At 34.8% G+C, this 24,865-nt stretch overlaps 1 protein-coding gene across 2 annotated transcripts; it reads left to right on the top strand.

Moving 5' to 3' along the window:
- Positions 1-324: 324 nt before the first annotated feature.
- On the top strand, positions 325-10,014 carry LOC18448440 (Leucine-rich receptor-like protein kinase family protein). 2 transcript variants are annotated; one of them, XM_088850944.1, is made up of 4 exons: positions 325-512; positions 1,625-1,687; positions 6,333-8,950; positions 9,299-10,014. In XM_088850944.1, exons 2-4 carry the CDS (start codon positions 1,656-1,658, stop codon positions 9,658-9,660), a joined length of 3,012 nt encoding a protein of 1,003 aa, XP_088707070.1. In that variant the 5' UTR covers positions 325-512; positions 1,625-1,655; the 3' UTR covers positions 9,661-10,014. The 2 variants fall into 2 exon arrangements, with proteins under 2 accessions (XP_088707070.1, XP_088707071.1); XM_088850945.1 differs by lacking the exon at positions 1,625-1,687.
- Positions 10,015-24,865: the final 14,851 nt, after the last annotated feature.

Raw genomic sequence — 24,865 nt, 5'->3', positions numbered from 1 at the left:
CTTTTACGATGGATTACTTAGCTACACCTTAATTCTATATTTTAAAGTTGCAACCCTATAAGAACCTTTTCCTTTATTAAAACATTGCAGTATTTTTAGTTTTTAAAATTTAAACAGCTACTTGGTGCAGGGATCAGTTGTTTGTTTTTGTTCTTGGCTCAGTGGGGTCATTTTGTCAAACACAGGGGCATTTTAATTACTATGAGATTGAATGAAACCTTAGTTCCCGAGTCCTTGTTCTTTACCACCCGTGATTCTTCACGAACCACTCCTCTCTCACTCTCTCCATTCCTATAAAAGTGAAATCCTCTCTCTCTTTCTCTGTTTTCTCTCTCTTTCTCCCTGTTTTTTTGTTCTTTATCTATCTCTCTCTGTTTTCTCTCTCTTTCTTCTTTTTATTTTTCTTTATCGTGAAGATCATATCCACTCTGTGTACCCATTTGCTTGGGTATTTCCAGGATTCTTTTTGAGAAATTTCTGAGAAACTCTGAGTCATATCATGGAAGTTGCAGGTACCATCCCAAGTTTTTCTTTTTTGTAATTTTTGGGTTTTAATCCCTCTCTTCATGCAAATTTCAATCATCTCTTGAATCATGCATTTCTTTCTCTTGTCAATGAGAATTTCTGAGAACTTTTATTGAAGGTATTCTTATTACTATTTTCATTTTAGTACTTTTCCATTATTTTTACAATGTTTATCTTTTGGGGTTCTTCATTTTTTTTTGGATATTTATTTGTTCTTTTGATTCAGAGCTGAGTATGCGAAGGAATTTTTAGCAAATATGATGTGGATAAGCTTCTGAAATAATTATTTTACATATTTTCTCAAAGAAAGTATCATGATTTTCCTGCACAATTTCAGTTTCTTTTAGAATATTTTATTTTATTTTGTTATCAGAGACTCCTTCCATTTTATTTTATTTATTTTATTTATTTTTTATGTTTATTTATCATTTAATTCTAATATTGAGTATTTGGAGTGCTTTCCTTCTAAGGTTCTGGGTCTTTTCCTTGAGAATAAACATTTTATGTACTTCGTTTTTTGATGATTTCTTTGGAAATAGCTCAAATTTTCGATCCAAACAATGAATTTTGCAGGTTTTCTCTTTTTAATATTTATCGTGAAGGATTTTTGTGAAGTTTTTTGCATTTTCTCATTATTTCTTACATACAAATATATAAACTGATAAATTTATAGTTCTATCCAAAATTCCAAATCTTTTTATTCGAACGGTGCTTGTTTTTTTGGAGTTTTTTTCTGATTAAATATGTTTACTAGATTAAATTTCAGAACTGTTATCAATGGAAAGGAAAAGCCAAACATACGCCAAACTCTTGTTCCTTTTAAGTTCAGTTATCTTGTTTGAAATTTCATCCATCTCTTTTCTTTTACTATTTAAAAAATATTAAAGAGTAAAATTAAAAAGATGGATTTTCAATTAAATACCCCATGAATTTTCGCTCAAAAATTTGTATTTTGTGGCAGCAGCTGCAATTTACAAAAATGAATGGGAAGTTTTAAATTTGGTAACAAATGGTGTTTAGGAATATTAAATTATGTCTTCTTTTCTCTCTTTTTGGAAATTTCAAATAATGCAGTCAATATTTCTTTCTTTTTACGCAGGCTTTTATGTCGGCATGGTTCAAGCAGTTTCATGCCAGGCCATGTAAACTTGGAAATTACAAGGTATCAATATTTCAAAGTAAAAATTCCAATTTTTAGTATTATGTTCATTCCATAGTCCAATGGATTATGTAAATATGTTGTCCATTTGTGGCATCACCGATCGATGAAGCAATCGACGGTGTCAAGAAAGTGGAACTCCAGACATGACTTAAAAGTGGATCTCACTCCCTTTATTCAACTGTCATGGACAATATAATGACATGGTCCACAGGGCTATGGTATACTTTCTCATAGAATTAATCATCATCCGAGCCTTATTCTAATTATTCTAGAAATTTCTTAAGTCATATGTGACTTTAAAAGTCATAAAAATTTATCGAACTATGTCTAAGTTAATTTATCGAAATATGTCTAAGTTATCAACTATTTATCATTTTGCTTCTTTCAACTGTTTACATTTGATAGGTATTTTGACGATAAATCCAAAATTGGGTGAGATATTGCTTAAGCATACTTTTGATAAATTTCTTTAAAATTTATTTCAAAGTTTTTTTCATAAGAGATTATTTTGAAGCTTTGGCGTATTGGAATTTATGGAGTTTTAAATGGGCTTATTTTAGGGTTTCAAAGCAATAAACTAAGGGCGTTTAGCTACCAATATTCTATAAATCTTCATTATGGGTATTATTGTTCTAAATATTTTAAAATACTTTTGTTAAGGTATATTTGGATAATTTATTTGGAAGGATGAGATGTTCTTAGTTGGCCATTATTGGGTGACATCAGCCATGGAGGCACATTAAATTTTGTCTCCATCTAAATAAAGCACCCCACCCACGTAATTAATTTCAAGTTTACCATTAACCCTACTTCACCTTTTAAAAAAAAAGAAAAAAGAAAGAAGGGATAAAGAAAGAAAGAAAGAAAGAAAGAAATCCCAAGTCATGGAATGAAAAAGCTGCCTATACTCTATTTATGAAATAAAGTGAAGATAATAAAGCAAAAAGAAAGTTAACATACAAATAAATAAAAAAAGTAAAGCAAAGAAAAGTTATGGGCAATTATCATTGGATTGGTGATATGGATCATTATAAATTGGCGATCCAAAAAAATTTAAAAATAAATAAAAGAAAATAAAAATCAAGGGTTTATAGGGATAGAGATTTAAGGGGACTTTAAAAATTATTAAATAAATTTAATAATAATAATAATAACAATAGGGTTTTAGAAAGGAACCAAACTGGGACTGATATCATCCCAGTTGGTTTTGTCCCAAACAATTTCCATCCAGATCGGTTCGAAACTGGGGGGTTTTAAAACACTAAAGCAAAACTAAATGCAATACCAACCCTAGCATCGTTTCACATCCCACCCCACTCCTTTATATGGTACAAATTTATAATGTAAGTTAATAGTAGGTAGTCATTATTAGTATTTTAAAATCGCAGACTCATATTAGAACAGGAGCCCGATCAATTATGGGTCAAGTCTGAAAAGGGTCTCCCTTGTTTCATACTTCATTCATTTATTGTTAAAAATTGCATTCTCCATCTTGAACTCGCTTGAACAATCTCAATGAGGCACACCTCTACATCTTGTAAAAAACGCACTTTTTGGTGCCGAAAACATTCATGATGCTATGAAAATCTATTTACACTCCTAATAATAAAATTTAGAGGTCCCAAGGAATAAATCGAGCAGATATATAGACACTTGAAAATGTTAAAGATAGACAACTTAGATAAAGTGATGCAATAAACATCATTTTGGACGTTATGATTTTACCATTTATATATCTCGAGGTCAAGATGTTCTATTTGAGGGCTTGCATCATGAGAATAACCTTTTCTAGTGGGTTTCTCATATGCACCTTACTTTTATAGCATGAAGTTGACATCTTCTATAAACTTTTTCCTAGTTTGAGATTTCTTACCTATAAATTTAATTCCGACTCCAAATTATAGGCTGTCATCCAAAAAACCCAACTTTTTGGAAAATAACACAAAATTCTATGATCTTAATTTTTTCAACAAAACTCCTACATGTTTTCTATGTTTTTTAACCAAATTATCCCTCACACATATTACGTTTGAAGCAGCAGAAAAAAATTTGTAAAGCACAAAAACAATTCCTAAAAAACATCAAGATGCTTTCGTTTTAACTCTATGACAACTTATCAGCAATATTTCAATGGAAACCTATAAATATTAACAAGAGGAAATATTATTCTGAACTTCTCATAAGGAAAATGCAGATCTCTATAAATATTTTTATTTCTATTCTTTTTTAAATAGCAAAAAAAAATTTATTTAGGATATGACCCAGTTGAAGAGAGAGAGTGCCAATGCTTTTAGATATTTTTCTATCTTTCAAAGTTTTTATTAGATAATTTGTGTGTGAGAGGGTACTTTAGTTTAAGTATATTTTATAGGGAAAGGGTTCTATACTTCTCCGACAGCATACAAGATCTATGCTTCCCCTACTATCCAACCGTCTAATTTTGATCAAGAGTGCCACTCACCGTTTGATCTTAGATCTGATGTCTCAAAGTATTTTATTTTTTATTTTTTTTATACATATTGTATGAATATGAAATTTAGTACGTGCAAGATTCTCATTGGGGTGCACCTATAGAAAATATTAAAAATAATTTTTCGATAAAATATAATAATCAAAATACCCCTTGAAACTTTCAAAGGTGTTTTGATCATTTTATTTTATTAGAAATATTTGTTTTTATATTTTTTGCTAGTGCGAGTTTAATAGAGGATTGGACGTACAAACTTTGGTGTCAAAATAGTTTAGAAAAAAAATTAGAAATAAAAAAGTGTAGAGACGTGACATTGTGCTTGGGGTAATCTTAAGCTTCCATTCAAAATGGACGATTGGATAAGAGGAAGTATATAAATTTTATATTGTAGGAGAAGCATAGAAAGCTTGTCCTATTTTAAAAACTAAAAAGAATGGACTTGTATACAATGAAATCATTTACCTTTGGAATAGGGAGACTACAATTACTTACAACAATCCGATGTGAAATCCAATAGTCTGGGTGTGTCACAAAGTTCGAGAAAAATTATTTTAAAAATTGAACATGGTCAATGAAATAAATGCAGCCACCCAATTTCACATACAATGGTCAAGATTTATTTTGACCATCCAATGCTCAAAAAGTAATAAGACTGTCCATTTTGGATACAAGAAGGTTACAAGATTTTGGCCGTTTACATTTGAAATCGCATGGTTAAGAATATCCTGTAATTTCAAATTTAAATTAAAATTTTTCGAGTTTCATGACACACCCTAATTTATTAAATTTGTTAAAAATGATTGTAACATCCTCATATCTAAGATAAAGGGTCATATAACATATAATCCCTTTAGAAATATCCAATAGGTTTGTTCAAACAAGAAAATGGTAAGATTGTTCTTTATATTTCCACAAAAGATTTTATTTTCCAAGTTGATAACAAAAAGAAAGAAAAAACTGCCAATTATTTTTTGCAGTTATGCCAAAGGCAAATGACAAATATAAAAAATTAGAAAGCAAAACACCAAAAAGATGAGAAAGTAACAAACAGAAAAAAAAAAAATAGAGAGCAACTAACGAGCCATCCAAGAAACTGTGCTAAGAAAAGGCAAAACCAAAACCCATCATCCTTATCTCATCTCCTTACTGTTATCATCTAGAGAGAGAGAGAGAGAGCACCCAACTAACCAATACGTCATTCATTCTTGGCAGCTCTATCTTTAAAGTTACTCTCTTTTTTTTTTTTTCTTTTTTTTTTTGGTGGGGAGGTGGAGCCATGTGTAATGAATAATTAGTTTCATTGAAAGTTGTTTTAATCAGTCAAAAGAATCACCACTAATTGTGAATGAAAGCTTGCCAAACCTATATAAATTCATCATCTTGCCTCATAAGGCCCACTACTAAAAAAGATAAAACATGACATTTATACAAGGGGACTTGTTTGACCACCATCCTTTAAAGAAACCTGTCTGATGTTTTAGATTCTGCAACCCCAATTATGTGCAGCAATGCCACCTAATGTTTTGGATGGATATAGATGTAAATAGGTCCAAGTTCGACCCGGACCCAACATAGACCCTATTTGGGTCCAGGTCAATTGGACCTAGACCCAACTCATTAGGGTGGTTCAGGTTCAAGGTCGACCCCGACATAACCAATATGGTCCAAGAGGGACTTGGATAAGGACCTGACCCACTATGTGTACTGATCTGGTCCTGAGGAGACCCAGGCGGGCTCGTTCAATGGTGGACTTAACCTGATTGCCACCCTTGAGGATGGATTGATGGATCACTAAAAAATGGGTGGTCCAAGTTCAACTAGGCCCCTTAAATTTTTCTTTTTTTGTTTTTTTTGTTTTTAAGCAGTGATTACAAAGTTGGAATTTACATACTCGCTAGAGTCCCAATCCCGAGTCACCCGGTCTGAATCCAGTAAGACCGAGGAGAACAAAGGGAGCCAGTGAAAATTTTGAAATATTATCATAAAATTGGAGACTCGCATTTCCATGCTTTTCGGCCCGGAATCGTTGGCTCCGACTTGGGCGAGTCCCCAGTTGGAGAGTGACTTTTTGTTCACCAGTGTAAACTAATCAGAGATTAAACATTTCCTTATCTCTCCCTTTTGCAAATTTATCAGATGATAATATTACTATTTTGTGTTATTTTTTTCTCACAGGCCAAGAAAACCAGTCCAAATAGGACAGGTCCCAGATGAGTCATCTCCAATAAAATTTAATACAATGGAAGTTACAAGGAGCAAAACTCATCATCTTCTTCACTTTCCATTAACCACAATCTTCTCTCTATTATTAATCCTACTTCCATGGATATCAAATCAGACAGAAGCAGCCTTAAGCTCAGACATCCAAGCTCTGTTAAGCTTCAAGTCCCAACTAAAGGACCCCACCAATTCCATGAACAATTGGGATCCATCCATTCAAGGGGCCCCATGTTCATGGGCCGGAATTTACTGTGATTCTGGCCAGGTCTCCGGAATTTTGCTCGGAAGCCGATCACTTTCTGGTACCCTCTCTCCTTCAATTTCAGCCCTCCACTCCCTCACCACCCTCAACATCTCGGACAACTCCATTTCAGGACACCTCCCTGTATTGGACCTCCCTCTCCTGAAAATCCTGGACTTATCTGGAAACCAGTTTTCAGGTGAATTTCCGGGATGGGTTGGTAAATTGACAAGCCTCATTTCACTCAATTTCGCTGGAAATGGCTTTTCTCCAGGGAGGATTCCAGCGAGTTTGGGTAATCTCAAGAACCTCACTGAGCTCTGCATGTCTTACTGTAGTTTGAATTTTGACATACCTGAGTTTATATTTGAGCTTCGAAAGCTTGAGAGTCTCGACCTTTCAATAAATAATCTCACTGGAAAAATCCCAAAAACAATATCAAATCTGCAGAGCTTGTATAAGATTGAGCTCTACGATAACATGCTTACTGGAGAGCTACCACAAGAGATTGGGAACCTCAGTTTGTTAAGAGAATTTGATATTTCCCACAATTTGATGACAGGAAAGCTACCAGAAAGCTTGGGTGGCCTCAAACGTTTGACTGTGTTTCAGTTGTATGAGAATGAGTTTTATGGGGACTTGCCGAAAGGATTTGGAGATATGAGGAATTTGGTGGGGTTTTCGATTTATCGGAACCAATTTTCGGGAGAGTTTCCTCCAGAATTTGGAAAATATTCCCCACTAGAAAGCATTGACATATCAGAAAATGGATTTTCTGGGGAGTTTCCAGCCAATCTTTGCTGGAAAAACCAGCTTTGGTTCTTGCTTTCTTTGGAGAATAGATTTTCAGGGAGGTTTCCTGAAAGCTATGCAGAGTGTAAGTCTCTGATAAGGCTTAGAATCAGTAACAATTACTTTGTTGGGGAAATACCAGAAGGATTATGGGGATTGCCTAATGCAAGTATCATTGATTTTGCTGATAATGGTTTCAATGGGAGCATTGCTTCTATGATCAAGCAATCAGTTAATTTGAACCAGTTGTTTATACAAAACAATGGTTTCACTGGTGAAATACCATCAGAAACAGGATTTCTAAAACAATTGCAAAAGTTTCATGGATATAATAATAACTTTCATGGAAGAATCCCTGAAGAAATCGGGAATTTGAACCAGTTGTCGAGCTTATATCTTTTTAAAAATAACTTCTCAGGATCGATTCCTTCGAGCATTGGTGCATGCAGTAAATTAACAGATGTACAATTGGCCGAGAACTCACTGACAGGGGATATACCTTCGGGTTTAGCCAATCTTCTCTCTCTGAACTCTATGAATCTGTCCTGGAATTTGCTAACTGGGTCAATCCCAAGAAATTTTCAGCTTCTAAAACTAAGCTTAATAGATTTCTCGCACAACAAGTTATCAGGGCCCGTCCCTTCCGGGCTTCTATCAATGGCTTCGCTAAATGCCTTTGCAGATAACTCAGGCCTCTGCATCAACCAAAGGATTCCATTAGAGAGAGAAACCCATATCCCCACCTGTAAATCAAGCCCAATGCATGGCAGAATCTCAGGAACAACAGTGGTTTTCCTCTCCATATCAGCAGTTGCAGTAGCAATAACCTTAACAACCACGATCATGCTTGGTTACAAAAGAATCAAAGCCGAACCCATTAACGATTATAGTGAAAGAGAAGACCCAAAACAAAGAGACGAAGACCCAAATTGGAAATTCAAGATGTTTCACCAAACAGGTTTCGAGGCCGATGAAATATGTTATCTTAAAGAAGAGAATTTGATTGGCACAGGAGGCAATGGCAGAGTATACAGAGTGGAGCTGAAAAATGGAGAAAAAGTAGCAGTGAAAGAGCTCTGGAAAGGGTCTGACCTCAAGTTTATGAGATCAGAGATTGAGATTTTGGGAAAAGTGAGGCACCGAAATATAGTGAGGCTTTATGCTTGTCTTTCAAGAGGGGTCTCAGGAATTTTGGTATATGAATTCATGGAGAATGGCAACTTGTTTGAAGCATTGAGGAAGAGGAGAGAGGAGGATGAGAAAAGAGAATTGGGAAAGATTGAAAAAGAGAAGAGGAAGAGAGAGAAAGAGTTGGATTGGGTTCAAAGACATGGGATTGGAGTTGGGGTGGCAAAGGGGCTGGCTTATTTGCACCATGACTGCTCGCCTGCGATAATCCATAGAGATATAAAATCAAGCAATGTGTTATTGGATGAAGCCTTGGAGGCTAAGATCGGGGACTTCGGAATTGCAAGGGTGGTTAGCGAAGGGGGCGAGGCAAGCTCAGGGTTTGTGGGAACTCATGGATACATCGCTCCTGGTTAGTTTTTCCTGCACTTTTTCTCTGTTTTCTATTTTCTTAAAACATGCAAATGTGCACACACAAACACTCATACCCACATGCATTTTCCAACTTTGCAGTTGATCAGATTACAGGTCTCTCTCTCTCTCTCTCTCTCTCTCTCTCTCTCTCTCTCTCACACACACACACACATGTGCCAGCATACACAGAGGCCTATCCTTTTAGGTGGGTAAGCTGGGATTTGAACCTTAGACCACAGTGGTGCAACCTTTACACCCTAGCCAACAAGACGAGCAGGAAAACCATTAGAATCCAACTGGAGAAGCTAATAATTAACATTATCCTTCTTTTGTCATGGAATTTCAGAACTTGCTTATTCCATGAAAGCAACAGAGAAGAGCGATGTGTACAGCTTCGGAGTTATCCTTCTCGAGCTTGTAACTGGTAAGAGGCCTTTAGAGCCCGAGTTTCAAGAAGGAAAAGACATTGTGGATTGGGTTTGTTCTCATCTGGCTACGCGAGAAACAGCATGTTCTATTTTGGACACAAGAGTCTCAGACTATTATGAAGAAGACATGCTCAAGGTGTTGAAGATGGCCACACTCTGCACAACCAAGCTCCCGACTCTGAGGCCATCAATGCGAGAAGTGGTGAAGATGCTCGTTGATGCCGAACCATGCGTTAGTGGCATCAAGGACAAATTATCAGAGAGATTTGACTGCATTTAGATTTAACTCTCTCATTTTTTATATCTTATTGAGTCTTTCTCAGTAGGGTTTAGGAACTTTGATTGAGTTGTATGTATCATACTAGGTTGAGTTTCCTTGTGTTCTACGTTGGAAGCTACTCTTAAAACTTCCCACTTCTTTAGAACAATATAGATTATATATCTCTTAACTTCTTTAGATCCTGGCTCATTAGGAATCAGAGGCCTCAACATTTTTATTGGCATATACATATCAGAGAACAATTGTGTGTTCTATTCATTCACAGGTATTGTCTTGTCTCAAGAGCCTTAAGGGCTTGGGCTTTGGGCCTATGCATGTATATATTTCCCAATACAAAGCTCCCATTGGAACCTCTTTTTTTGGGTGAGCTACATTAGGACTTTCTGTAGTTCCAGCATAGTTATTGTTGCTCTTTCTGATAGATCCTCAGTTTCATCTGTGTCATGAAAGTTGCTACAAGATGAGTTCTATGTTAGTGGATTCTATTGTGTATAGTAAATGTATTATATTGGGAATTTGTATTTAGTTATTCATTTTTTGCCTTCTTTTATTGATAAGGGCCTTAGCATACAAAAAGTGCCAGCATGAAGAAAAAACAAAAACCCATTGGTTTCCAGCTCCTGGTCCATGTCGGATGAAATTGGACCAGGTTAGGTTCAAGTTGTGAGAAACTGTATTTCTATACTCTCGGTCCCTGTTTTGTTTTTTCAAACATCCTCTATCAACCTCGGTCCTTTATATTGTGTATCGGGTTAATATAGAAAGTATATATTGCAATCAGTATTTATGGTAAGGGTTAATAGAGTATCTATACTTTATTACAAGTTTGGGTTGGTTTAGGTATCTATGATTTAGTTTCTATTATTGTTATTTGTAATTTGTCTATAAAAGACAAGTATGTACATTCATATGATTAATGGACACAAGGAGTCTCTTCAGAGAAACCTCAGACTCTTCACATGGTATCAGAGCTAGATTAATCTTAGTAGTGTCAATTCCTCGTCCCTGAAGCATTATTGCCAATTTTCAAGACGAGTCTATTGCTCACCCAGTCGGTACAACTTCTGTCAAGTCGTGTTTCGACTCTCTACTGAGTCGTGTTTCGACTCTTTGATCTGTCCTCTCTGTTGAGTCGTGATTCGACTCTCTCATTTGTCCTCTCTGCAGAGTAGTGTTTCGACCCTTTGATTTGTCTTTCCGTCGAGTCGTGTTTCGACACTCTGATCTGTTTCTATGCCGAGTCGTGTTTCAACTATCTGATCTGTTTGATCTTTTCCAAGAGTTCCTGAATTTGTTTTCGAGGCTTGTTGATTCGCTGCTACTTTCGGTGCTCATTGATCAAGCAATCTGAGTATGCACCTGAAGATCTAACTGCTCGTTTCTGTAATTTGTGCTCAAACTCCAGCTGCTCTCTCTCATAGTATCTTGAATTTGAGGGGGAGTGTGAAAGGAAAAGTATATATTGTGTATCGGGTTAATATGGAAAGTATATATTGCAATCACTATTTATGGTAAGGGTTGATAGAGTATTTGTACTTTATTATAAGTTTTTGTATGATTTAGGTATCTATGATCTAGTTTCTATTATTGCCATTTGTAATTTGTCTATAAAAGACAAGTATGTACATTCATATGATTAATGGACACAAGGAGTCTCTTCAGAGAAACCTCTGACTCTTCACACTGGTCAAGATCAACCTAACTCGACCTGATATATTACATATAATATAAATGTTTTTATATTACTTATATATTAAAATATGTAAAGTATAATTTATATTACATTTTATATATAGATTCAGATCCAACCTAACCCCATGGGTCGATCCCAGTCCAATAACTTGGGCTTGACCTTGAGCGGATCGATACCAGTTCAATGACTTGGGCTTGACCCAGAGAGTGTTGACCCAAGCCCGACCCAACCCGACCCGAGCCAACCAGTTCCCCAATCAAGCCACTGATGAGAGGTCACATTTTACTCCATAATCTTGAAGAATTGCACTTATGTGTCAAAACTCATGAGCACATGGGAAACCCTAAATCGGTGACTTGATTATCTCTTTATCCCTTCTATCAATGCCATAACATATCCAAGCACATTCATGCATCTCACCTGCCACTCTTGTATCTCACTCCATCTCTAACACATCCATGCATATTCAAGCAAATAATCCCCTCCATTTGCTTTGCATACTAGTCTCTCTTTTTATGTTGTTTTACTTTAATAGTTACCTCAAACTCTATAGCTCCAAGCTAGAATGTCCAGATAACTTGTTACATGACGCACTCTTTATAGGACTCCGAAATTCTTTTTTTTTTCTTCTTTATATCCATATATCTTGAGGATGGGATGATCAATTGGAAGGTTTTCCATCTTCGGAACACTCTTTTACTTCTGGATTTTTAAGGTGCAGCTTACTCCTATAGTGATGGTTGCATCCTTAAAATCGTCAATTAAATCTCTCTCTTTCTAGTTTTTCTTTTATCAAAATCTCTCTTTTTCACCATTTCGTTTCTTGTGGTATCTCTGTTGGATATGATGATATCCAAAATCAACTCCATAAAAAAATCTCATATTAAATGGGATTGATATTGATCAATTTTCTAAGTTAATTGAGATATTCATTGTAAGTATAGCTAGATTAAGGCTCTTAGTTATATCTTAAGTTTCAGATGCATGTGACATTTATGGGATTCTTATCTGGCCTTGGATCGATAACCTTACATATATAGAATGAGAGAAGATATAATTTGTCTGCCTATTTGGGTCATTTTGTTAGAAATGTGGACTTCTTTCTAGAGAAAGGTAAAGGCCCCCAGCCTAGCGAAAGAGGAGTCTGAAGGAGCTTCTAGAGCGAGAAGTGAGCATCTAGTAAGAGAAATGGCATTTGTGCCTTGCATGAAGGTAAAGGCATATTTTTTTAGAGAAATTGTTCCCATGTAGATTTTGGTGATATCCCCTTTACGAAGAGAGTCTGTTTCTTGTTGTTCTCGCATTACTATCTAGTGCATTCCGTGATAATTGTCAAAAACAAAGAGAAAAAAGAGCAAAGTAATGTCGATCAAGAAGTTATTTTAAGGGTTGCTCAACTAGGTATTGTCGATGGTTAGTAAGATATCTTTTGTATCCCAAAATCTGCGATATAATTTTCCTCATTATAGTGGATTTTAGTTTGTCATGTCTGTGGATGCAACCTTATGGGCAAACAAAGTAAATCTTTATTTTCTTGTAGTGTGTGTGATTTCATATTTTATTTGTTGTATTATGGTTTGTACTCGGCTATTTTGTTTCTAGTTGGTTAAGTACACAATCTTGGTGGGACCCAACTTTTGGGGTTCCTATTTCTGCAGCAAAGAGTCTTATTACATCCTAACAACCTCTAGCCACACATCCCTCTCTCCCCCATGCACGCACAAGTGTCTCTCCCTCCTTCCCCCACCAAAAACATCTCTCTTTCCTCTTCCTACCTCCCTAGTATATCTCTCTAGGTCTCCCACCAACATCATCTCTCTCTCTCTTTGGTTTCTCTCTCTCATATTTATCTCTCCCATCCACATCTCTCTTTGGTCTCTCTCTCACCTGGATCTCTCTATCTCTTTCGGATATCTCTCTTTCTCGCTCTCGAGCGTATCTCTATCTTGGAGGAGAGAGCTGGAGATAAGGGGTGGATCAGAGAAAGACATGACAAAGGTATAAATTTTCACGTCATAGAAAGCGAGAAAGAGGAGAGAGGAGAGAGGGGGAGAGGAGAAAGAGAGAGGGTGGGAGAGAGAGAGAGGGATAAAGAAGGATATAAAGATAGTGAGACAGAATGAGAAATGACAAGGGGAGCACAAATTTGGGATTGGGGTTGAGGTCGTGCTAGTAGTACCACTTGAGCCTCAGCAACCGATTTAAGTTTTCGTTCCCACTAGCACATTAAAAAATCATTAATTATTTCTAAAATGAGAGCAGAATTTTGATAGAGAGAGAGAGTACATGACCAAAGAGAGAGCCCATGTTAGAGATAGAAGAAAATGGGGTGCTGCCCCATTTTAGAGAGAGATGCAATAAGGGGGAGGTTCCCCCCTTGTATTCAGGCTTCAACAAAACCCCTGTGAACAGAGGTACTCAAGAGGTACTTGTCTCGGTACAAGTACGAGGCTGGGTAACTTCGTAGAGTCCGAGTGGATTCCATCGAGTCCTCAAATGCTGGTGAAATGCTATAGTTGATGTCGCTTTAAATTATTCAATCTTGACCTAACAGTTGAGATTGCATATAAATATTTAGTTTCATACTCTTTTAATGGTTTGTCTACAAAGCTACTATTTATCTTTAGTATATGGATGTCACAATCATTCACACTCATTAGATGTCAAATTGGATAGCTTGGGGTGAGTCATGAAGTTCAAGATTTTTTTTTGGAACTTTGCATCTATCTAATGACACTCTTACAATCATCCATTTTGAAATTTAAGGGACAAGAATGATTGTCACTTCTATGTACAAAAGATAAATAATCTCTTTATAGATAATCTCACTTTTTATATGGGCAAGCTTTCTATGCTTCCCCTACCACATAAAACTTATAGACTTCTCCTTATCCAACCGTCCATTATGAATGGAAGGCTAAAATTGCCCCAATCACAATGTCACGTATCTATACTATTTTATTTTTATTTTTTCTCTATAAATTATTTGAAAAAAGTTTATATAAGGATGCAACCTTATAATGTAGAACTACGGATGCCGCTCAAAAATCCATCAGAAAAGATAGTTTTAACGTCGAAAAACCATTTGATTGATCATCTCGACATCTAGATGTATGACTATGAAAAACAAAAAGATTTTAAATCTCAGAAATAGTGCATTTTACAACATATTATCTACACCATCCATTTTTAAGATTTTCATATGTTTATAGATCTACTTGATTTTAACCATTTTTGAAATTTAAAATTTTATAATTAGATATAAAAATAGATTTTAAATTAATCTTAAAAATATTTTACATCAAAATTATACACCACCGTCAAATTTAAAGACACACCTTACCTCAAGACCTATATATACATCCGTATGCCAACTGCACCCTTTCATAAATGTGTGTGAAAAAGACACAAAATGCACCCCGTCTCTCTTTCTCCCCACACATAACCGGCCGCTTGCCTAAAGCACAACATAGGCTGAGGGCACCGGCCACTTGCCTATAGCACAACATAGGCTGAGGGCACCGGCCACTTGCCTATAGCACAACATAGGCTGAGGGCACGATCCAAGGAGAAGAAATGATATGAGTGGCCTAGAATGGTGGACTCGTTTTACACTAAATTTTTTATATGAAATATTTGTTTTTCTTGAAAACCTATATGAAATCTACAGTGGATAAAACTTGGGGTCCATTTTACTTTTTTCAAATTCTCAATATTATTAAAATCCAAATATGGTACCGTCATAGCTTTTTATAAAAAAACATAAGAATTATATCAATTTGTAAAATCCATATATAAATATTTTACATATGTTTTTTTTATCATGTGTCTTCTTCTTCTTTTTTTTTTGTATTTTCTTTTATTTTTTAAAAAATTTTTTCTGAAATGTCACCACTATAAATCTACTTTTTTAAATCCATTTTTCATATATCTTTTTCCATCTAATTTGAGTTTTAAAGTCGTTTCTAGTTTCAATTTTTCTTGAGGAGTCTTTTTTAGTTTGAATCACTTTTACCAGTGATTTAAAAAATACCGAGTCAATACGGAATCGTCCGTTCCGACCTAAGAATCGGTCACCCTGTTCTGGTTCCGCTTATGTATAAGAAAACAATCGAGTCTAGAAGAGAATCGGTTGGTTCTACACAGTACAATGGCGATTCTCTATATTAAAACGGTAATTCGGACCGTCGATTCACTGATCCGGACGCTGGTTCACTTTTTTTTTTCACACGTTTTTTTGTCGGTTCATTGTTTTTTTTACATAGTAAAACGGCAAACTAGACCGCCGATTCCAACCGGTTTTTGGGGTACCCAATCCAAGTCACTTATCTATTTTTAAAAGGGTGCGATTTGTATAGAGCCTAGGCTCTAAACAATCAAATTAGAGCCTACCTTCAAATAGTATTAAGGCATGCGGTGTCAATATTGAAAATCTTTGATATAGCTTTAAAATATATTTTCATTTTTATTTATAAAGTTTAAAGCATCAAAAATAATGTAGATCGACATATCTATAAAAACTTGAAAATCGACCGTCCAAAAATGCATTACAAAATAACTTGAAATCTATTTTTTTTTTCATATCCATACATTTTGATGATCAATTTGAGGATATTTGAGCATAAAAACAACCTCTTGTAGTGATTTTTTTGTGGTAGGATCCACTTTGATCGTTTAGAGACTCAGCTGTACATAAACTTTTCCCTTTTTAAAGTAAGTGCTTTTTAATACTTTTAGTTTGTGTGTTTTGCCATTTTGGCCCCAACACCCATGGGTCAGGCAGGGCCCAGGTTCCGAGCCGGAGCCGAGTTCTGGAACCTTGCTCCTCGTTCCGTTCAATCTTGACCATCCCATCCCCGACACGCTTTGCTTTCGTGACCAATTCCTTTGAAATTCTAGAAGCGAACCAAATTGTTTCCTTCGTGAACAGTCACCATCCCATTACCCTGCCGGCCCCGCCCCTCCATCTCTCTCTCTTCCCTTCCCTTCCCTTCCCTAAAGCTGTTATTTGAGCGAAAGAAATATTGGGTTCCGTACATGATTTTCAAAGGTGAGGAATCTTCTTTTTCTTTCTCTCTCTCTCTCTCTCTTGTCAACTAATGCGCCAATAAAATCTCATAATGAGGTTATTTCATAATTGTAAATTTTATGCTGCCTTGAAAATCTAATTTCATCTTATGTTATATTTACGTTATAAAATTTAGATTTCAAAATTGGTACAGATCGAGCAGCACTCGAAAATGTTGAAAATACATATTCGGATGTCTTGTTACAAGATGCACTATTTTTTTAATTTCAAATTCTTTTTTTTTCTTTATGTCCATATGTCTTGACTTCGAGAAGATCAATTGGAAAGCTTTCCAATACCATAGCACTCTTTTCTGTAGGGTTTTTGAGATCTGCCTTACTTCAATACTATAACGTTATATAAATGTTTTTCGTAATATAACAGGTTAACACAAATACCTGCCGTGGTTTACTCACATTCCTTTTTAATTATGTTCGTCATACGCACACCACACGTAGGGAGAGGAAAAAAGATTATCATCGTCATAATATAGATTATCATATGCCTTAGTTTTATCTTATTTGTTATTTATTTGGTTTTAATACTTTTATATTCTTTTAAGTTTTGATCATTTCTATTAATTCGTCTAGTTTTATAACATGATCGTTTTTATTAATGACCTATTGATCTTCATAACTCCACCACCGATTTTTCTTTTCATAATTCTTTTTCCTCTAGTTTCTCCTATAACTTTTCTCGCCTTCTTCCTAATATAGTCAGTTTTCTGATTCCGCATAACATTGACTTTATGATCAAAGTTCTATTTTCCTACTTTAACTATATGCTGAAAAAAAACATCTCAAAAAAAAAAAAAAAACAAGAAGGAAAATATAGATAATATGGGCTTAATACGACAAGAGGCTTTGAAAAACATAGGCATATGTAATAATAAAAGAAGGAATTCATAAAATTGCCGACGCTGTAACTACTACTCCCACATTCTCATTTTTTTTTCCCTCTTTTTGGGTAGGTAAATAGAATCATATTCTTTCATGAAGAAGTCAATGTTTTATATTGTCATCCACCTCATTGTGAACATAAATGACAGTTTTTGAATCACAGGCAGTCTCATAACAAATAGCAAAGGACATTTGTCCTTTTATAGTTATAGGGCGCAACACAAATCATCTTTAGTCAATGGGATCTCATTGGACACCAACTCTGATATGTTTTCTTTACCCCACTAGGTTGGAGAAACCTGTTTCCCAAATCAAATTGACTTCATTTTAGTGCAAAGTAATATGTGATGGAACAATGTAAGCCCAACGGTTTAAATTGAACTTAGGCCGATCTGACGATCACAACCTAATTTCATAATATAATTTTAAAATATTTTTTAAAAATTAAAATTACATAAAATTAGGCGTTCATTCTTCTCATTACGGCGTACTAAATAAAAATATTTTAAAAATAATTCATAAAATTTAAATTGACTAAAATGCCTTTGAAAATTTGTAGGGCTATTTTGGCTAATTTATTTTTTGTAAATTTTTTTTTTGATATTTTAATTAGATTCTCTTATTTTTATAGAATAGACAATCCAAATTTCAAGTGATTTGAATTTATAAAAAAAAAAATACTATAATTCAAATATGTAATGCAAATATGGATAATTATTTCCATTTTAAAAAAAAAATAGTTATTTGGATCTTTCCTTCCAAAATTATGATATTTGTTTAATCTTGGGATGTAATTATTATCAAGATCCTGCATGGTGCAATTTTAAATTTTTTGTTTTTTTTTTTTTGTTTCCGGAGGTTACTCTCTAGGTTGAGGATATCACATCTAAAAAAATTTGAGCCCTTAAAATACTCCTAAATCCTGTTTGTCAAAAAAACAAATACTCCTAGATTGAATTTTACGTGAGGTAGTAAATGAACAACATCCTCCATGGATCACAAAATCTTTTTAATAATTAAATTAGGTTTGTCCCTATATTTTTTGGTTTCCATATTCCCTATTATACATGTGCGTCAATACAATAGAATGATGAGTATGAATAATGTCGAAGAGGCACCACATGACGACCGAGTAAAATTGGTTGATTGGCACGTGTGCATCGACAGACACGCATATGGCGCAAGATTTTTCAAATAAAACGAAACCTCAACTTCGGGCTTAGGCCGTGTCAAAATGATTCACATAACAAATGATGTCCCTAATAATCCAAATATTATCTTAATAGAATCATTCTTTTTAATTTTCAAAATTTATCTATTTTTTCATAGACATGATTTGATCCTTCAAAATTAGATCCAAAAATCCATCTTAAAAAATAGATCTTTCATAGGTGACTCATTTCTACATGAACTCATAAAAATTAAAAATTGTATCCGTAAAAGAAACGAAAGTTATCCATTCTATCTCTCTTGGGGATGCAACGCTTTGATATCATAAAAAATGGTGGTCAATTAATTGTACTCCCAACTGGTTTACACTTGTTGTGTGGACTCTAGCATCCGCATCAATTAATTGTAGGGAAAAGTTTATAGAGAGCTAAGGCTTGGAGCCTACCTCGATAATTTCATTAGAAGAGGTTGTTATGATGTCTAAATATCTTCAAATTGATTATCTCGACGTCAAGATGCATGGACATGAGAAAAAAATAGATTTCAAATTTTGAAAGTAGTGTTTTTTGTAAAATATTTTTGGACAGTCAATTTTCAAGATTTTTAAGTTTTTATAGATCTGTTGGTCTACACAATTTTTTAAGCTTTACACTTTATAAATAAAGATGAAATATAGTTTAAAGCTATCATAAAGATTTCCAATATCCAAACCACATTTTTCGATACTATTTGAAGGTAGGCTCTAATTTGATTGTTTAGAGCCTAAGCACTATACAAACCACATGTATTAATAGTGCAAATCAATTTTACTTTTTTATCTACAATAAAAATAAGATAAATTTTGTACTGTTCAATACAATTGAATAGTCACGACAATGCATATCAGCCCTTATGCATAAAATTGAGATCGAGTCACACAAGAAATGATCCAAAATAAAATTCCCTTAGGTTTTTACTATTAAAAAAGTTACAATAAATTTTCCATAACCAAATCTCTCTCCCTATCTTAGGCATGCCCAATCTTCTTCAGATTAATGAATGGGTGAGATTCGGACCCACGTGTTGTTTTATAAGGTTTGAAGCTCTTGGAGGGGGAGCATCCGATGGCCATTTCTAGAGTGCGGTTGGCAAACGGATGCATCCACGGTAAGGTGCACATTCAAATTTTATTATAGTATATAATTTTGATGTAAGATGTTTTTAGGATTATCTCAAAATCTATTTTTATATTTAATTATAAAATTTTAAATTTCAAAAATGGTTAAAATCAAGTAGATCTATAAACATATGAAAATCTTGAAAATGGACGGTGTAGATAATATGTTGTAAAAGGCATTTATTTCTGATACTTAAAATCTTTTTATTTTTCATGGTCGTATATCTCGATGTCGAGATGATCAATCAATGGGTTTGTCAACATTAAAACGACCTTTTCCGATGGATTTTTTAGGCGCATCCGTAGTTCAGTATCCTTATATAACATTTTTCCAATTTTTGAAGGTCGAAAATGAATGGTCTAAATAATAGATTTCAATATGTACCATTTTTAGGACTTAAAAGTCTTTTTTTTATTTCGCATCTATACATCACGAGGTAAGATAATCAATCGGAGAATTTTCCAATATCAATAGCCTTTTTCAGGTTTTTGAGATGTACGTTCCATTAATAATGAAGTTTGCTACCTTGTATAAATCTTATCCTCTTTCAAATGCAATGAGCTAGTGTAGAGGGAAGCACAAGGTGCCTTGATAATATGCTTATAATTTTTAAATTTAAAATTATGTCTTTAATAATGGACTAAAATTTATGTATCCGACTCTAATTAGTTAAAAAAAAATCATGATAATAATTATGAGCTAAATTTTCTTTATGAACTAATATTTCGAAAATAGATACGGTTAACGTGGAAAAAATAAAAGAGAAGCTGATTCAGTGTCAAATGCGTGTCAATCAAAAACCCGGTGTCGGATATCAAAGTGTTCATAAACGCTTTTAGAAGGGTACGGTGTGTCCACTTTTCTCTCGATGCTTCCATCCATAAATGGAAAGAGAGCTTAAAAATATCACAATTGCAAAGAAAAAAAGTAGGTCGAAGGTATGGAACGCAGACAATAAGACAAATGCGTAGTGTGTAGTGTTTCCTAGCACATGCCACACATGTGAATCTGCAATGCCACACGAGAGCGTGTTATTGCAATCCGACGGGTTAAGGTCACTCTTGGGTATTTAAAAATGACCCAGATTGGTGTCGCCTGATTCAAAACGGGAATCGGTGGAACTGGTCTAATTTCCACCATATATCGAGAACTAGGATTTGTTCGATTTGTCCCTACCATTTATTTTTATTGTTTTTTAATTTTTTTTTTATTCTTCATTTTTTGGTTCACAGTAAAAAAGCATATTTGGCTAAAATCAGTGTTTGATCGATTTTGGTTAGTTAGACTGATCGGTAACAGATTGGCAAAAAAAAATTGAGCAATATTTTTCTAATATTTACATATTTTAAAACTATTGTTCATATGAAAAAATATACAAAAAGACCATTTAACTTTTAGTACATGTAGGTCACAATCATAGTTGTCAGTCAGATTTTAAATTGGGTGGTTATAAGTATGTATTGACTAGACTTAAAGTTCAAAAATGAATTTCTCTAACCTCATGACACATCCCAAGTTATTCAATTTAATATCTAATGACTAGAAGTAATTGCGACCTCCTTGCAACAATGATAAATGGTCTCATAGTATAAAATGGTTATTCATATAATTATGTTTTAAAAATCAGGTCAAACTAATTCGACTACCAATTCAACCGATTTTAATTGGACTAAAACCCTCGGTGGTTCGGTGGGCAATCCAATCTTGATAACATTGGTTCCATGAACTTGGCCGGACTGGATCATCTTGTACAAAAGTAGAGCAAGCCTGGGCTAGGGCACCTTTGGCCTCATCCAGACCCGAGCTGAACCTTTGATGGCCCAAGGTATACACACAACTCCGATAATCCGACCTCACTTCTAAGCACGAGTTCTAGTGGACTTGGGTGAGTCATCTAACATTGATGTAATTTTACATTGGGGAAAAAGACTGAGAGATTTAGGAATCAGGTTTGGGTCAAGGCAACAACAGTTAGGTTTTCACAGCAATATCTCTCAAGTTCCATTCCTATGTAATATTTGTCAAAAAAAAAAAAAAGTTCCATTCCTATATAACCTTGTCAAAAAAATAAAAAAAAGGCTGAGAGAGATAAAGAAAAGGAGGAGGGAAGGGTTGTTTTTATGATGTAGGATAGGGGTGACAATGGAGCCGGACCCAACATGAGTCCCACCGGGTATACCTAATACGGGTCCGGGTATAGGACCAACATTTAGACCCGATGGATTGTGTTTAGGTCCAAAACTTGGACTCCAATACTATTCGGATCCAGGTTTGATTGGACCCGACCCATACATGTAAACTGTTGAAGCGTATACACTAATAACTCATACTCATCTTTTGCTATTAAACGACAAATCATACAATTTGAAATCTAATGACGGGTGATTGCCATCTTGTTGCCAATAATATAGGTATACATTGGTAAAAAAATTGGGAAAAAAAAGAAAAGAAGCTCATAGTGAGGGTGTCAATGAACCTTGACCAGACCCGGGACCCGATTTGATAGACCTAGGACTTGATGGGTACGGATATGGGTCCAATTTTTGAACCCGATGGATCGACTCCATGTCCAAAACCTAGACCCATTGCCACCCCTAGATGAGGAGATGAAAAACTGAAAGCCTAATATGATGGACAGAGGGACCACTGGATAGAGAGAGAGAGAGAGAGAGAGGAGGGGAGAGAATGGTTAAAGACTCACATATGCGAAGACTTGAAATAGGACCACAAAGTCACAAGACAAATAATTTGAACCAAAGCACACGAAAAAGAAGAAAGTGGAGAAGGATAACGGCTTCAAGAGATTTCATGGAAACATTCCAGCAAAATGTCACAAATTCTTGGAGACAATAAGCTATCCTGGTTTTAGAAAAGAGATACATATTAATCCCAGTCTAAGTTCTAGAACAAAATCAGCAATCTTTGGTCAATAATGACGTAATTCTTCTGCTGTAATTTTCCTCATTCAATAAAAATGATTATAATGTCAAGAAAAAAAAAAGAGTTCTGGATTAAAAATTTCCAAAGACAAATGAATCAATTATCCAATGTATTTGACCATAAACTTTATGATCTTTCATTTCATTGGAGTTTGGGGTCTAGATGTGATGTGTGCTACCCTTTTTGCTCAAGTCTAGCTTAAACCTAACTTTTTTCAACAATAGTGAATAATTGTTTTAAATTGCGTGTCACGTTCCAAAAAGGATTTCTTGAATTCCATTACTCACCTCAACATCAAATGGCAAAAAATGAGTAACAATAATAAATGGTCTGATGGTATATGACAGTGTATAATCCCTCAGCGGATTTAGTATAGCTAAATTTAGCAAACTAAGCATCAGCCAAACCCCACTAAGCTAATGAACATAGAGAAAAAACAAATTAATTCCAAAAAAATGAACAAGTTGAGTAAGGAACGGCGATCCTAAGGTAGAAGCATTTAATACAAAAATACATGGAAATAAACTCAGAATAAGAGCCCCCTTGATGCTACATATCAAATGGTCGGGCTGGCAACGGGTACCGCTGGACCTGGACCCGAAGTTATCAAACACAACTGGATCGAAACGGATCAGACCCGATTGGACCCTATCCCAATATATATATATATATATATGTGTGTGTGTGTGTGTGTATGTATTATTTACATATTATAATTAAAATATATAGTTATATTTATTTAAATATTACATATTAATTATTATTTATATAATAACACTATTCGAGTTGATCCAAGTGGAGCCAGACCCCAATCCGATCTGCCAGGTCATATTCTTGAACCCATACCCGGACCCAAGACGTTGGGTCCGGATCCATTGATACTCCTATCAAAGGGACGAAAGAGAGAGAGAGAGATTATTTTATAGAAGTGTAAAGAAAAGCTTTATGTTCAAGTATGACAAACTTAAATTATACAGCTCTAAGTAACCACTAAAGAAAATAAATGAATAAAACTAATCCTAAATTGGACACTCGAGTCATTATGAGAGACCAAAAAGAAAGAAAAATCAACGGATTGAAACTATGAAATGTAAATAAGAATACATGACCAAGTATTCCCACAATCGCAGGAGTGATGAATGGTCAATTTTTTGCGAGGGACCTCAGGTATTCACATAATTTACTTCATTGGATAGAAAACTGATTTCGCAAAATTGAGTATATACAAAATACTTTTTTTACTCGAAAAAAATTGACCAGATCAAGTGAGTGTGCCTCCGTATAGGATTTCTTCGATTCAAGTTAGTGGTGTTTTAAAACCTGGATTGGCCAGGTGAACCGGCCATCAAGAAATTAGTCCGGATTGGCAAATTGACGATCTGGATCAGCAATTTGACCTATTCTTCGGGCGAGAATTAGTCAATAAAAAAATAAAAATAATAAAAATAAAATATAAATTGTGGAGACTTTTCGATATTGCCCGATTGTCTAGTTCCCTAATAGAATTGCCCGATTATTCAGAAACTAACCTAATTTCCAATTCTGATCAAGAACTAGATTGGTTCTCACTAATTCCCAATTCATATATGGCGATTTTGATCCTTACCGGTATTTTAAAAAAAGTATTGATCTAATGTACCATTTTGAAGTTGACCAATAGCATTTTGATTTCTTTAATCATCACTGGTGTGCCACTGGATGAGATGTATATAAAATATATTATACATATCGCGTGTATAGGGGAAAGGGGCTTGAATAAATAGGTAGGGGCGTGTTTTTCCTACTGAATTACCCAAAAAAAAAAAATTTACGTGTATAGTATGGGCCACATATGCCATCCACTGTCCATTTTCATTTTCATTATCTTACGGTTAAGATCAGTTATTATATTTTGCTCAGTGGAACAACGCGTCTCCCATGTCAAAATGGTCGGTGGTGCCTATTTGTAGACCTCATAGGATTCACACCGTGTCTATGGATATTCCCATTAACAAATTTAAATGCATGTTTGTTTTATCGGAAAATCTCTCTCCATATTGAATAAAGAACATCCAATTTTAATTGGCGAGTTCTAAGTATTTAGGAACTCAAAATCGAATTTTCTTTTTTGAAAATAATCGTACGGTGACTCTTAAGGGGATCCCAAAAATTGAGTCGAAAAAATTCTCTAGAAATTCACCAAAGGAGATAAGTGTATAGTATGCTCCACTCATAGCATCTATACTCCCTCTATATTGGTTCGAAGGTAAAGTTTCTATCAATCAAACACTTTTGACGG

Source organism: Amborella trichopoda, chromosome 11 (assembly GCF_054954075.1).
Source record: "Amborella trichopoda isolate Santa Cruz 75 chromosome 11, AtrichopodaSantaCruz75HAP2 v2.0, whole genome shotgun sequence".
NCBI lineage: Eukaryota > Viridiplantae > Streptophyta > Magnoliopsida > Amborellales > Amborellaceae > Amborella > Amborella trichopoda.
Note: the sequence above shows the minus strand (reverse complement) of the source record. Positions and strands in the feature narration are given on the sequence as shown.

Coding starts and splice junctions, on each gene's coding strand:
- LOC18448440 (XM_088850944.1), top strand. CDS start 1,656: ATGCCAGGCCATGTAAACTTGGAAATTACAAG. Junction 1,688..6,332: donor GTAAACTTGGAAATTACAAG/GTATCAATATTT, acceptor TTTTTCTCACAG/GCCAAGAAAACCAGTCCAAA. Junction 8,951..9,298: donor TCATGGATACATCGCTCCTG/GTTAGTTTTTCC, acceptor ATGGAATTTCAG/AACTTGCTTATTCCATGAAA.